The 16,473-nt window shown below is 39.7% G+C and overlaps 1 protein-coding gene and 1 long non-coding RNA gene across 4 annotated transcripts in view; one reads left to right on the plus strand and one right to left on the minus strand.

The window, feature by feature from the left end:
* The window catches only part of LOC120489298 (uncharacterized), a 186,496-nt gene that overhangs the window by 54,718 nt on the left and 115,305 nt on the right, over positions 1–16,473 (plus strand). The gene's annotated exons all lie outside the window — the stretch shown is intronic.
* The window catches only part of olfm2a (olfactomedin 2a), a 101,570-nt gene continuing 100,451 nt past the window's right edge, over positions 15,355–16,473 (minus strand). For both annotated transcript variants that reach the window (XM_039685996.2, XM_039685995.2), the window contains exon 6: positions 15,355–16,327. In XM_039685996.2, coding sequence (XP_039541930.2) covers positions 15,653–16,327 — 675 coding nt within the window. In that variant the 3' untranslated portion in view covers positions 15,355–15,652. The remainder of the gene's footprint in view (positions 16,328–16,473) is intronic.

The following is a 16,473-nucleotide window of genomic DNA, read 5'->3' on the forward strand; positions in this document are numbered from 1 at the left end:
AATGTTTCCCTTTATTCGCTTCATCCAGTCCTCTCTATTCTCTTACCGTATCCTATCACCTCTGTTCTTTCATTGCCCTTTTACTGGATTTCATCTCGCAGTCCCTCGTTCCCGTTGGCCTCTAGCATAGGAGAGTAAACACGGAGTGTGTAATTGCTCCCTGTTGCCTTCTGTTTTTGTAGTAATTGCACTAACAATTACAAACTGTGCTTCAGATGTCCCAGTCCAAGGTCACCTCAAGGCAATTACATGCAGGAAGAAGAGTAACAGGCATACCCAATACAAAAATCTCATAATGCAACTGCGGTGTCAAAATTCAACGGCCACTTGCAATGTTTATACAGTGATCGAAGGCGGCATGTTAACATGTAACCAGTGAAGAACAATGCTGAACAGTTCACTTTAAATCCAAGCTCATTTATAGTGCTGGTCTATATAGTCATTACAAATATTAGTAGCTTATTGTAAGTTAAGAATATTAATATATAATATTAACTGTAATATATATATATATATATATATATATATGCAATCTATATGTAATGCAGATGCAACTGGTTCACAGACACTTCTGCTGGGTCTTTTGCTTTAGTGGCCATTTACAGTTCACCTCAAAAACTCAAAATAATCAAAAGCAATTCACACTTACAATATGGTCTCTCCAAAGAACCCATTTTCTCACCCATTTTCTTACCCCCAGAACACTACAAAATATATTGTGAAAAAGATCTATTTTTATTTTTTTACAATGAAAGTAAATGAAGAGTTCAGATGCAAAAGCCTCTAAATGCCATTTGAAATTTTCTTCTTTAATGATGATTTTTATCAAACTTGTATATTTAAGTTCAGTAATATCACTTAAATAACAATTAATAGGTAATTATCATTGCCATTTAAGTGAAATTACTGAACTTAAATATACAAGTTTGATAAAAATCATCATTAAAGAAGAAAATTTCAAATGGCATTTAGAGGCTTTTGCATCTGAACTCTTCATATATACTCTCAGAAAAAAAAAGATGTTTTCCTTTAAAAAGACTTTTATACCTTATTTACCCCCTAAAGTGTGCCGCAAGTGACAGCTTTTGTATCTTAGAGGGACCAGTTTGTACAAAAACAGATCATCAATATACATTTTGTGTGTGTTTCACAGAAGAAAGTTGGTTTGGAATGACATAAGCGTGAGTAAAACAATAAAATGTAGTCAAAGATATAGCACAAATGTAAACAAAGATATAACACAAGGTTTCCATTTCACTCAATGCTTTTTAATGAACACTGTTACTTGAAAATAAACAATCCACTCATTTATAACTTAAATCTTCCTTAACTTTTAAACATTAAGCCAGTGCTATGTTAAAGTTCAGAAACATAAAACACAAAAATGTCCTAGCATAAGGAGCATATATATTTTTTTCCAAGCAACTGTCCTAATGAGGAGATGTCGCTGTAATGGTGATGACATGACGCTGCTATCCAGCTCAATGCTTTAAACCGGAGAAGTGACTTAATACATAATAAACGCTGAGCTCTACAGCTACGGTTCACCTTGACAGCCTGTTCCCTTGACAATCATTATTTTGAGAATTTTTGAAAGAAGTTTGCTTTCTTTCCAGAATACTCTATCCAAAGTGTTGGTTACACTTTATTTTACAGTGTCTTTGGCTACGTCCGCACTGTGAGCCTTACTACTCAATTTGAAATTACTGTATTGCTCAGAGTCGGATACAATTTTTTTAAATCAATCTCATATATCCAATATTTCCGATAGCTGTTCACATTATTGTTTTAAATGTGGCCAATATCAGATTCCAGTGCAAACAGATCATGGTCCTGGAATGACACGCATTCGCAAAATAACGCTAAAAAGACATCACGCAGCACGCTGACATATGGAAGTAAACACTGAGGACATTAATGTTAGCATTTACATTTATAGTGTGATTTGCCATGGAAGCCAGTAAATGTATGCACAGGCAATATATAAAACAAAGAGCATTCATGCCGTAAATAAACATTTATGATAGGAGCCCTCATGTTTTGCTTGTATAGGCCTTGTAAAAGTTCTTTCCTTTCACCACTGTCTTGTATGTATTTGTCTTGACTGTCTTTATAGTGACTCACACGAGTGCAGAACTGTGACAAATGTTACTCTAGAGTGACGTAAAAGTCGCAAGAATTCCAATATGACTGTTCAGACTGAGGTCGCATTGCAAAACATCTGACCTGTATCGGATTTTGGGCCACATATGGAGGTGGAACAAATCGGAATTGAAAAAATCAGATTCCACGTGGCGAATCAGATTTGGGCCAAATTTACCTGCAGTCTAATCACAGCCTTTGTTACACATGCTACATGTACTTATTAAAGTAATTACAATCAATAATGACTAATTAATTACATGCAACTAACCCTAAACCCAATCCAAGCCCTTTCCTATACAGTAAGTACACATTGTATAATTAATATCAATAATAACCATTCATTATTTTGTGCTTCCCGTACAACTATGTAGTTCGCTGCTTCACTACCATAGTACGATGCATCGTTGGAGAAATCAAATAGCTAGTCACGACCGTTCCCGAAACCCATTGCCGCAAAGTATCGTTCAACCATGTTGGTTTCGCACGTGGTGGAGAAATAACTACTTTTAATAAAACAGTTTGAGATCCAATTAACGCTAGATTTTTTTTATAAATAAATTACAGACATGTCATCTAAGGACTATTTCTAATTGTTCTCAGTTGTTTTGCTTTATTACCAGACTCAATATTTGGCTCATTCTTACAAAGTAGAGCACGTTCGCACATGCATGCGCACTATTCAAAATCGGCACTTTAAATCTTTTGAGAAACTAAAAGACGTAAATTACATTTGTATGTATTCCAAATAAAAGGCACCGGCTGTACTGAATGTCAGCTTGCTTATTTTGCTCAAGATAAGGAATTATTACGTCCAAATCTCTAACCACAGGTCAAGAGCTGTCGTTCAAACCACACAACTTTGCGATGCTGTTTGCGAATGTTCGTTGGAACGATTGTTTCGGGAAACACAGACTCGTTGAACCATGCTGATAACGATGCGACCATAGTTGGCTAACGATGCTTTCGGGAAAGGATTCTGCAAGCTTCACTAGGCTTTGATCTTTCCGTCCATTCAAATGGATATTTATTTTACAGACATAACTAAAAGTATAAATCTACAGTTCTACTTCTGTTTATCTAGGGTTTTCAAAAGATTTGATGCCAATAACCTGGCAAACCTTGGCATGATTGGTTCTTTCTCAACAACCTTCCTCACTGTTGCAACATTAGCCTCCAGGTGGAAAGCCTATGTGCTCCAACTCCTGAAAATACCATATAAGCCAGTCATAGTGAAGCCTGCCATATCAAGAAAGTGCTCACATGCATCAGGCAGCCAGTTTCAGACTGGGCGATCTGTGGGTGTGTCATCTGAGACTTCGGGCTTCCATAGCCCAACATATGCTGCTAAACAGCCCTGCGGGAATTTTCAGCAGGGATTTTAATTACAAAATACGCCAGCGTCCACTTCCACTACCAGACCTGTTGCTCTAGTCTAAATGGTGTTAGATCTTCCTCAACACGCCGTGGAATCCGTTCTGACACCCTTTAATCACCCTATTGGTGGTAAAGAGCTGGGCTCTCAGAGCGGGAACTGCTGCATCCCTCCTCAGTGAAGTCAGGAAAATAACTAAGCGCCTGAGAGTGGGTGAGACTGATACGTGAGGGGAATCTTTAGCTGATTCGGAGAGATGGGGAACAGGGCCCGCGGGGGGTCTTGCGTGGCCCGTCGTCGATGACGAAGGACATGTGAGCGCTGGAGTGATGACTGCAGTCTTGTGTGTGTGTGTGTGTTGGGATGCGGTGACAGCCTGGAGACCGCAGTGCCGTTCTCCCTGTTCTGTCGTTGACACTGGCTAGCTGTGATGAATGCAAAATTGATAGGGCTCATTGAAATTCACAGGCAAGAGGAATCTCCATTGACTAGTTCAGCAGCGGCGGCAGCTTGTTTGTTGGAAATTAATTTAATAACAAGATCAGTAAGGCGTCGTGATTGTGGCCTTGCCCCAATTTCCATATTAATGAATTTGTGCGCGAGGCATTTCTGGGCGAGGAGTCGTCATATTGCCTTTCCTTCCCCTTCTCCCCAAAAACACATTGGAGGAATGGTGGGAAAGACACTCTTCACTCTGGAATTCAAGTGTCAGATATCTGCCATGTAAGCATAATCTTGTAGCGTCTTGGTAATATAGATGTTATATACTTACAAATTCCAGCAGAGCTTCTAAACTTGCCGGCACTTGTCTTTTAATGTATATTTTGATGTATTATGTATGGGGTGTGTGGTGAATTGATGCTTTGAGTTCATAGACATAATAAAGATTTATGTGACGGCTTGAGGGACAGCTGTATTCGCTACGCCTGAATTATACAGCAGAAATGCAAAAGGAATACGGTATGAATTCAGTGTTTGTGCTGAAGAGATGCCCCAGAGATTGGCCTCTATGAATTTGTATTTCTCTGCAAAGGCAAATTAGTTGTTGTGTTGGGTTTGGACATTATCTTATTTTACTGTCTCTTCGAATTCTTCGCTCTTTATCTCTGCCTGTGGCTGCACTATAGTCCAGACTGTCTTTTTTCCTCTTTTTCTAATTTGCTCTCCAACAGGTCTCTCATTTATCTCAGGGCTTGTGTGAGAGGAAAGACTCTCTCTCTGCTGAACTGTGACTGCTTCAAATCCTCAGGCAGAGAGAACAACTCAATCACACTGAAACATTGAGAGCTCTCACAAAGGCCGGTCATTTGTTTCAGAGCTCCAGACTTTTCCTGCAGATACTAAAACTGATGGGATTCGACTTCATTTGAAGTAATGTCACATGTCTCAAAGTCTGGGAAACTATATGCGTTCTCAATTTCAACACATCAAGCAGTATATTAACCAGAATTTAACATGAACAGGGTACTGACACTCTTAGAAAACTAAACCCCTGGTCAGAGCCTGACTCCACCCACTGGCAATATTTGTCATCATGAGGTAGGTCTATGTTATTTAGCTATGCGTGTAATGTGCGAATCATGGGCGGGGCTAAACCGGCTGTGTTGAAGTTGGCATTAATCTTATTCAGCGGGGGTGGTGTTTTATCCTCTTTGGCGTCATAGTTCCCCACTTTGAAAAACGAGTCGTTTGCTGAGCCTGGTGTCAATAAAAGCTTTATTGGACTAACAAGGACGTTTTCAGTTCTGAAACTTACAGGATATTCTTATAATATGATGACCTCTTAGATGTCAAAAGCTCAAGGAAAATTTGATTTCTCAGTTCATCACCCCTTTAATATAAATGTTAATACAATTTTACACTCACTTCTTCTGGAGGTGCAGCAGGGGCATGAGTAGTTGGTACCAATTCTTGTTTTCAGAAGCAGCTTCTTAGCAAAACCAGCTTCATACTGACTCTTGTTTATAAAGCAGTCTGGTGAGAAATGATTTACGCAAACATGAAAGCATTGACGTTGCTCGTGGGGAATATTCCCTTCGAAAACAAAACTCAGCCACTGTGTCTTTAGCGGTTCGGTGTCTTCAGCGGTTCGGATTTAGGAACATCAAAATGACTGCTGTGTTCGTTATCACACGTAGAACAGAACACCACAATCGCTTGGATGACAAATTGCTCCACCATATCAACAATAGCGAACTTTGATGACAATTTTCTCAGGGCGGAGATGTGTTGAAATGCTGCTGTCAATCAACAATTCTGGGAAAAGGCGTCCGACCATGTGACGTCACACAGTCGAACGACTCAATTTGAGTGATGTCAGATCAAGCAGGCAGAGCAAGTTTGTGTGTGAGTAAAAGGCTAAATAAAATTTTTCATCATATAAAGTGATCGTGTATCAGAAATTTGGTCTAAACCGCTCAATTTATGTGGATTAGTAATAAAATATCTTTATGAATTTTTCGAAGCATTAAAATGGTAGTTGCTTCGACTGTCAATGGAGGGACAAAAATCTCTCAGATTTCATTTATATCTTATTTTGTGTTTCGAAGATGAACAAAAATCTTATGTGTTGTGAAACGACATGAGGATGAATTACATTTTGTTTTTTTCGCGGTTAAACTAACCTTTTTAAATTTTACTATGAAATATTACAACGACAAATATACGTTACTTTCAGATAACTTGTGTGGGTGTAAATTGGGTTGACTTTGATTTCATGTCGACAAAATTAGCTTAAAAACAAATCTTCAGATTCTGTCCTGTCCTGGCTCAGAGAGACCGTTTTCCCTTGCGATAATGTTGGTTAATGATTTGAAAACATGTGCTTTGCCCTGTTGTTGGTGTAGTTTAGTTTGTGCCCGTCTATCCAGCCCCCGCACACCTACGCACACTCCCACAATAACACGAGCACAGATGGCACACTCAAGGGGTTCTGGGAGAAAACAGGCAGTCCATCAGAAAACAGATTTCCCACAGAGAGAGGTGTATTAGAGAGGAGGGTATGGGAAATTCGATAGTTGACAGTATGGAGTCTGCTCGCAAATTTAATGCAGCTGTTAGTCTGACCGGAATTTGAGTTTGTAAGGGAGCGAAGTAGAGGTAATACTGTCTGAGACGGATTATGAATGTTCTATTTGTGAAGCTCCGGTCCTGCTACTGGTTTAATCATACTTACTGCATGGCTTGGCTGAGCATATGGATTCCTATTACGGCTGCTCGGCCTGCTACCCAATCCTTACCCGATAACTATCAGCAGCCGAACCGGCAAGGATTTTTTTTTTCTCGCTGCATGGCTCAGGGCATTTTTATTCCACCTGATCTCTCTATGAACCTGTCTTCATCTTGTCCTCTTTTTATTGAAACCATTCTGAGATCACACAGTCACATAACCACCTCTCAGACCTAGACACCTGCAGCATCTCCTCGATGACGTCAAACTCGATTTCACGGCAACCTTTATATTATTAAACCAGCCGTAATGGTTTTATTGCCTTAGTGGAGTGTGGCATGTTCGAGCAGAGGGGTTATAAAGACAAATGACCTGTGGTTGTGCTGCAAAATATTTCTGCTTTATTGTCTTTCACAAATCAGCGTGTAATGAAATTAGAGCTAGGAGTACCAATCAATGTGTGTACAAAAAAAATGCAATTACGAGGGCAATTACGAAGTGGTGTCTCATGGGAGATAAGGAGGAGGATGAAAACCTATTACAACCTGCTTTCCTCTTTGTCTGTCCTCTTTACACCTCTTTCTCAAGGAGGAGGGGGGAGGGGAGAAACATCTGCCCAAACTTTTGAGAGCGCCAGATTTAATTCAACCTGAGGTGCCTCTTGTGCTGTTGACGGGAGACCGAAAGATTGAAGGACAAATTCAAATTCATTAAAAACAGTGGTGCCACTTGCCAATACCCAAACACTTTCCAGTGGTGTAGTGATGCTATGTATCAGTGGTTTTTCATAACACAATAAAGTTGGTGAGTTGGAATGAGCCACCACAGTCATTTAAAATAGCCCTAGAAAATAGTAGAAAGTAAAATAAAGTATTATTTTTGGGTTATGGAAATGGTAAATACACAATATTAGCATGAACATTAGGATTACAATAGTATAAGTTCCAAGTGCCCACCAAAGGGAACACTAATCACCATAATGGTGACTAAGGCTGTGTTTACTGTACATGGAAACGATTCTGAAGAGAAAATGCAAAAGTGGCGTTGCGTCATCACTTTTTATTGTGCATTTAGACGAGCGTTTTGGGTGGGAAATTCGCTTGCATATGGTGTGTGAAACGCAAAAGTGTGTGAAATTCAATGTAGTATGCACTCCAGGCGGCTAGGTGGCGATGTGAAGCACTGCCACACAACAACACCAAGTCTGCGCGCCTGCGTACAACCTTCACTGTCAAGCAGACTTTTGCGTTTTTACCCGCGGCGGTGGAGCGTTTTTAAGATTTCCACTCTGGAGGGTGGTTTCACTTTTTTTGGGTTTTTAAGCCCCCCAAAACGCTGTCGCCGTGTAAACGAAAGGCACATCCGATAAAATATTTTTACATTTTCACCTGTGAGCGTTCTCGTGTAAAACGGGCCTAAAACGTATAGACCATTTTCCAAGATGTAAACAACACTGGTCCAGAAGCACTTCCTGTTTCAGTTTTTTAACACTACATAAAAGCTGGGATAAAATACAACCGACAGAACATTTAAAACTGAATCAAAAAGTTAAACAAACATCTTTAAGATGTTTTCTTTACATGTGAAATAAAGAAAACAGTTACAAACTGAAACAGGAAGTGTTTCTGGACCAGTGTTGTTTACATCTTGCGAAATGGTGTATAGACACCCCAGATAGCATGGTGACATTGATTCAGTGTTGATGCGTCAACGCTAATTGCATTGAATTAATGTTACAAAGTTTCTTTGACTACACTCAAAGCTGTTTCTTTGACTACATTCTCCGTGACCCACTCAAAACAGTCTTGCTACCCACCGGTTGAGAAATGCTGCTGTATATGATCTTAGTAAAGTATGCCATATTGTGGATATCTGCTTTCTTCACAACTTCACAACCTTGGTTAACCATTCAATAGGCCGGGGATGGTTGCTTTCACATCTGTAGCTCATCTGTAAAAAAAAATAAATTGCACTCTTATAGACTTATCCACCTAATTTTTAACTTAAGAGTTCCATTTGCTGCTTGATTTTGCAAGCTAGAACCCAATTTTTACCATAATATTTGAATGTGTTTGTAGTGCAAGTAGTTTAACCATTGAGTGCACTTTGTTGTTTTGTAGTTATACTCTTGTAGTTATTTAGCCAGTAGCCGAGTGGCCAAAATTGGAAAATTTACTTCTTCACCCTTCATTCAAACACTATAAAAATTTGTAGTTGTGCTTGGAGTTATTTTATTTGTGATAATGCAATGAAGCTTCAATGGCCTTGAAGTCCAAAAAAGGTTGAGATCCACTGGTTTAGAAGCATCTGGGAAATAACAAACATACATACAGTATACGTTTAATTGTCTCCAGAGTTGAACTGCTTAACTGATCTCAGAATGCATATTGTAACACGCTCAGTAAAAAAAGTACAATGTAAAAAGTTCTAAACACAACTCAATGAAATTCAGTTAAATTAAAATCTGACTCTTACTCAGTACAACAATGGGAAGAGGATTACAATAGTATAACTTCCAAGTGCCCAACCAAAAGGAATACTGATCATCATAATGGTGACTAAAACATTAGGAAAATCAACATTCATTTATGAAGTCAGCTTATGTGATGTCCTCTCAAATTTGTCAGTTGTGTTGGCCATTCAAAAGTCCATTAATAATTTCCACGCCTCAAAAACCAAACTCAAACCAATACTTGGGTTTTCTGAGTAAACATGTGAATAGTACAGATTACTAGATTTTTACAATTAAGTTAAGACATTAAGTAAAGTTAACTTAAAAGTGTTAATTAGAATCACCTGTTTTCTGTGTATTATGTTAGCTTAGCAACATGCTAATGCAAAAATCTAATGAAATCAGTTCTGAGACCAATTTTCTGTGTGCTTCACGTGAGGAGTGCTATTTGTCTGTTTGAAACTTTCCTAATTGGCCACTTCCTAGACAGCAACATAGTGTCGGCCCAGATTCGTGAGGAATCCACATCCACCAGATGTGGGCCAAAGCTCGGCCGACACGTTGCTCTCTGGGTTACCTTAGAAGACAGTTGTCTATGTCGTCAAGCTCTCAAGGTTTTGAATTATATATATTTTTTTGTATTATAAGTCCTTGGATGTGCTTCATGTGAAGAAGTAAGGGTTTGCCATTTTACAATAACAGATAGTGTACACTGCAGTGGAAGGGAAGGGCCTGCGGCTCTTTTAATTGGCTGCATACGAAACAGCTGTCATGCCCGCCATTTGGGCTGTAAGTCTTAATTAAACTGCAGTGCATGCTGGGCCGGCTGCAGCCTCACTGAGAAGCGGAAGGTGTTCTGTGAAACACACCGATGTCTCATTCGCACAAACACGTCTCTCTCCATCACATCACCTCCGTCACTTAAACAGACATGCAGCAGGATGCTAACAGACAGCTTTGCTTGTGCCATTGAAAGTTTACCGTTGTCCCAATGCACTCGCCTTTAGAGATAGGATGCAGTGTAGATGCAGTGGAGGCTGTTAAATCCTCATCTTTTATTCAGGAGGGATGTTTGCTGATTTGAGGCACTCAAATAAGCGATGTGGCTGTGCTAATGTTGTTCCACCCACAATCAAGATTCACGAGGCCTAGGTGCATGTGTGTGCCTGAAAGAGAAAGGAGAAGAAAGGGAGCGTGTACAAGCTTTCTTTTGGATTTCTTTCGCTCGGCTTCAAAGCATTGCAGCGTTTTCAGCATGATTTCTATTTTTAGCGGCCTCACTGCATCAAAGCTTTAATTCCCTGTACGTACACAAATGAAACAATTATTCAGAAGTCTTCACCAGTCTTAGATGCCGCAGTGTGACACGCATCAGATGATTTCCCTGTTATTTATCTTGTTGTAAATTGTAGAAAGTCTGTTTTACAACGCGCCAAAAACTGCTTCATCTGCCATGTTAACAGGTTGGAGCATTCGCACTGCAACATTAAACAGCACTCCAAGTGGAGTTCATTTGTGCCATGTGGAGCACGGTGATCTCAGAGGAAAATATGTGGAAAATACACTCCCAGATAGCAAACTGACATTGAATCAACGTGGAAATATGACATCGAAACAACGTTGATCTGACATTGTTTTGCTCATCGAATTAACGTTGAACCAACGTCAGACGCGTCATTCTTTCAAAACTAACGGAAAATCAACTTGAAATCAACGCGTTGTTTCAACGTTATGAAAGCAAACCAATTTTCGATTTTCATTAGCTTTGAAGAATGCCGCGCCTGACGTTGGTTCAACGTTAATTCGATGAGCAAAATCAACGTTGTTTCAATGTCATGAGAGACGTCGTTTCCACGTTGATTCAATGTCAGTTTGCTGTCTGGGCTGTTAACCATATTTTTATCAGCACGATTTTAAGCAATATAGGATTTTATGAAATAATAACACAGTTGGTGTTGAGGGTACTCTGTGTTATTTTGATTAAATTGAACCTTCTTACAACTACCAATAAGAATAGTGAACTGATGGTGACCAAAGACCAATTTATGTTAAAGGGTACATATCATTCTTTTAAATCATTCAATTTTACATATAAATCATACATTTGTGGTGTATATAAAGCATAACTGCAATGCTTGGGTCTGAATTCCTCATTATTATAGCTCCACAGGCCCCTTTTCTGATGTGCGTCTTTGAGCGACCCGTTTCAAAGCGGCCCCTTTAAATAAAAAGGAGATGCGTCTTTCCCCGCCCGCTCTCTAGGTCGATGAGTTCGCGGTCGGTTCAACTCCCCACGTTCGGCCATTATTGTAGTTTGATTAGAGATATACGATTATATACGATACCTTCAAAGAACATTTTTATTCACACGTTAATAAAATGTCAACAACAGAAGACTTGTCCATCAAGCCTTATATATTCAAGCCAGAGCGAGCGAGTTAATAAAGACGACGACAAACCTGCAGAACAACCTCTTCATATGGATATATTGGTATGTGAGTTCACTGTTTTGTGTTATTGGTGAAAGTCGACTATTTCTCTTGTTAAAACAAGCACACTGACAAGATAAATGACTACGGTCTAATCTTACCACAAAAAATCTGTATTGATAATATGATACGTTTAGAAAAGCATCAGAAAACAACGCAGCTGAATGACCATTGATGAAACTCAAGAACAATAATACCGCAGACGTGTAACGTTACTTCAAAACAAAAACAAAGAAAGACAAAGGTACTGCTAAACCATGACCACCATGTGTTTTAAGAAAGTAAAGTACTTTATTTTTATTAACGATTTTTACAGCTTATCGAAATGCTCTGTTCGTCGTCTCCAAAGATAGAAGGAATTTACCTCTCATTCAGACGAAGTCGATCGGCAAACCCTTCTTTATACTGGCGAAGTGGGAATCCTTGAAGTGCTTCAGGTCACTAACGTACATCCAACAACGAACATTTTGACTTGCCCTCTCGTAACTTCTGCATCATTGAGCTCGGACTACAAAATCGGAGCGAGAAATAATAATGGCGGATTGCTTTAAGTGTTGGACCGGTAGTCAATGTCATTATTTGTCAGTTCCGCTGCAAATGCGGCGACGCACTTGCTCAAAAAACGTCATAGAGAACAGAAAAATCTGAACAGGTTGAAAAATATGACCAAAACAGAATATAAAGATATAAACGAAGCACCTGAAGAGAATAATTTCATCTTTTCTGAACTTATAAACACTCCAAATATACAACAAAATGCATTTAAGGGCTAAAAAGTGGATTTTGCATTATATATGTCCCCTTTAACATGCATTTTTGGTGATCAGATCATGATCGAATGGCACTTAGAATTTAAAAGCCCGGAATAAAGTAAATGCACCAGAAATCACATTTGGAAAGGGTTTTTAATTACACTTAATGAAGATATAAATGCAAATGAGTTTTCGTTATGCATATTCAACTTGAGGTAGTGCTGCAATTAAGCATCACATGAGTCACTTTCAAGCACTGAGACATTAAAGCGCTGTGTTGTTGGTATTTGGCTTTTCTTTTTTATTCTAGACTTGTACCTCAAAAAAAAATAAATAAAAAAAAAATAAAAAAAATAACACAAGGTTCTTTTGTGAGCCGCTCACCTGATTTAATGATCAATACCACATGAATTATTACACTTGTCTATCCACACTCCACTTTTTTTCTCACACTTTCTTCAATTTTACTCCTTATTGTCCTTTTTACTATGGGAATATTCATTAAAATGGAAAACACAGTAGACCATATATCAAGTTTTGTTTGAATTCCGTGTTGATGAATCACTATTTGGATGCAAATACACTTTCACTATAGTCAAGTATGGCATGTAATTCTCTGGCTTTTGATACTCCCGATAGCCAATTCGTCATTTTTTAAAGGGAAAAAAACTGAGGTAATTCAAAAATCACTTTTCCACAGGTGTTATGCAGCTGAAACACTCTTAGTGTAAAAGCATCCCGCTTGCCTGTTGTTGCGACAGGGCTACTGCATCATTTACGTGCTGGTTAGGCATGCAGTGTGAAACAGATTCATGTGGGATTCATGCACAGCTGCTCTTTGCAATGTGTGCTGCACTCACAGGAGAACTGAAGAGGAGACATCTGAAAATCTTTCCACTTTGAAGAATTTGCATACGGTAATTTCGACCTCTCTCCCACTCTTATCCAAATACTACCTCTACCTTTATTACTGCCAAAGGGGTAAAGTAAAACGGTCAGGTTAGTTTTCATCTAGTTTATTTTAGCCATTTAGTTTGGCAATTTTGTTGTTCTGCCTCTGAATTAATTGCTTCTGTGCCTTTAAGACTTCTATTTAAACAGCTCTCAGCTATGTCAGATTCACAGAACAATCTGCTCTGAAATGTGCCACACAATCCGTTAAGGTAATGTAGAAGTAGAAGTAGCAAATTTCAGCTGCTTGTTTCCAATCTTAGGAACCTTCAGAAGAATACGCAAAGCTGTAGGTGCTACACATAGCAAGGAACGGCACACCATTTTGCAACTTTTCAGTTCTTTCCTACATTCTGTTTTTTTAAGAATTAACAGGATCTTTCCTACGAATGTGATTGGGTGGGCCAAGTTTCCAGACATCAAAGTTGACGTGGAATAGTGGACGGTTGTATGTTAATGTCTTTTAATGGGTTTCTGAAATGAATAAATAGAGTTGATTGTTTTTGTAAGTCAATTGGCACATTACGGTTAAGTTTTGAAGTCACAGTACACTGTAATAAATATTGTTGGTTTAACTTAAAAAAGTAAGTAACCTGGTTGCCTTAATTTTAAGTTGATTGAACTGGAAAAAGTGAGTTAATACAATGAAGGAGATTAATTTAATCATTAGAAACTTCTAGAATCATTAGAAAGTTATCTCAACTAAATAAATGATTTAAGTTGATTTGACAAAAGAAAAATGTTGTGGTATTTTTTTACAGTGTATGGATGCTCTCTTTAATCTTTACCAAAAGGCGGAATTGATGGATTTGACACATGCACAGTAAAACCTAGTTCACACTATATGATTTTACGCCCGATTTGCAAATAGTTGAGCTCCCCGACAGGTCAGGGTGTTATCGCGCGTTAATCGCGGGGGATTGAACTCTTGCTAATCTGTTAGTATGAAAGAACCAACAACGCATCAAAGACGCTCGCAGATGCGTCGCCGAGCCCGGAAAAATATCTAGCATGCTAGATATCCAGAGCTGTCACACGGTTCAACCTCACGTGATGTCATGAGCTATAGCCAATCAGAGCAAGGCATGGGTTGAGGTCAGTATTCTTCGCTGGGTATTGGCGCGCGTGCTGTTTCGTGTCATTTTCATCGCGTGATTTTTCGTGACAAAACGTGGTTTGTAGACAAGATGGAATCGTTGGGTGACAGAGTTGTTGTCAACTCTTGTAGTGCGTTACCTCCTGTTGTGGATCAATCACGTTGTGACGTGTGGTGTGAACAGCTCAACAATTTGAACACTGATTTCACAGAGAGAAAGTCATGAAGTGTGAACCGCACAGTTCAGCCCGACGTTTTAAAATCATGTAGCATGAACAAGACTTAAGCCTTACTTATACTTGCACTGATGTCCATGTGGACATGAAAATTGAGCAGATTTCGCACTGATACCGGCGGACTATGCAGATGATCAAAATGACTTCATGCAGACTGTTCGTGAGCCGAAGCGAAATGCGGAAAGTATACTTTGGGCATAACTCAAATTAAATAAAGAAAACATCTAAATGGTAGTTGGCCAAGCCCACTGTTTCTAATTTAATATTTTTTACACAGCCTGCTGTGGAGGCGTGCCTTGTAAGAAAAATTGAAACAGATTGCAACTTGGCAGGCGCAAACAACAACAACAACCACCACCACAGCAGCATCTGTAGCCTGGGGCCTCATCTGTCCAACTCAATGCTGTTGCTTTTTATTCATCCTTCCGCTGTCTCCCATTTCTCCTCTTCTGCCACCTCACCTTTCAGCCCTTCATGTCACGGAACTCTTCCTGACTGACGTCTCTCCTCAGGACGGCTGACACCAAACAGGAGCTAGATTCTCTTCCCGAGGCAGTCAAGAGGAGCTGCGGCATATCTCCAATTACATTACAGATGGAGTTTAGAGAAAGAATACTGAGGCACTTTTCACCACAGAATGCCGCCATTTTCAACCAATGGAAGCAAAGGGAAGAAAAAGATGAAACTTGAAAAATGGTAAAGTTTGATGTTTATTTACTCTTTTTTTTTCCACGAATAAAAAGAAAGTACTCATGCTGAATCATCACAGGAAAGAAAATAAAGGCTCAGTTCAAGTCCATATACCAGTACCAACCTCGCTCTCCTTCAGAACATTAGATGAATAATAGCACTCTATGAAGTTTGGAATGCAGTAAAAAAAAGTCTAAGCTTTAGTCATGTCCTCCTCCACATTAATGTTTTGTATAAGTGTGAGATTTTTGTGGGCATATCAGTGCGTGTACATTTGTGTATGAGCAAGGTCTACATGACCTAGTCCTCAGCTGTTTTAATGACCTGGAACAATGTGACGTTGTAGAGGACTTGGTGTCCGTTGTTCCAAGTGTAGAGCACTCTTTCTCGGGGGTTGTAGTCCATCATGGAGATGTGGGAGTATTGGTTATGGAAGGGGATGTCTGTGTACTCATAGGTTGAGGTGTTGGTGTAATATGCGAAGTAGATCTTAGCACCAGCAAGGTGGGAGTTGGTGACGTAGAGTGTGCCACAGATCATGAACGACTCGCCGGCACTCCGTTTGGGGAAGCCTGTGTCCCACGTCTGAAGCACTTCCAGGCTTTGAGGCTCCAAGCGGCTGATGACGATGTTTCCAGCGTTGGGAATGGTGGTGTAGACGGCCCACAGCCCGTTCTCGTCGGCCATGAGGTCGATGTCGGATGATCCGCCCCAGGAGTAGGGGAAGGTGTTGTTATAGCCTGCCCCGCTAAGGCTGCGCTGCACCAGGACGCTTCGAGATCGGAAGTGGTACTTGATGAGGATGTTACTCTGGTATTTATTGTAGTAGAGGGAGCCGTTGTAGACCACGTGGCCCGTACCGGCCCAAGGGTGGGGAAGGAGATGCTGCACGAAATTCTGGCCCTTCATGAAGTCATTCATGGTGCGGTACTCCAGCACACGACGTCCCTTAAAGTAACCGTCCATTGACCACACCTGAGACAGAATAAAATATACAAAAGTAAAATGCATGATGTTATTGTATGCAGTGTTAAAAAAAAAAAAATCGGATATTTTTGTAACTAAAATAAATTTCCAAATCGTCATTTTGCATCATCGGAGGATTTTTTGGCCAGAGGCTA

Source organism: Pimephales promelas, chromosome 3, assembly GCF_988280905.1.
Source record: "Pimephales promelas chromosome 3, fPimPro1.hap1.1, whole genome shotgun sequence".
NCBI classification, from domain to species: Eukaryota; Metazoa; Chordata; class Actinopteri; order Cypriniformes; family Leuciscidae; genus Pimephales; species Pimephales promelas.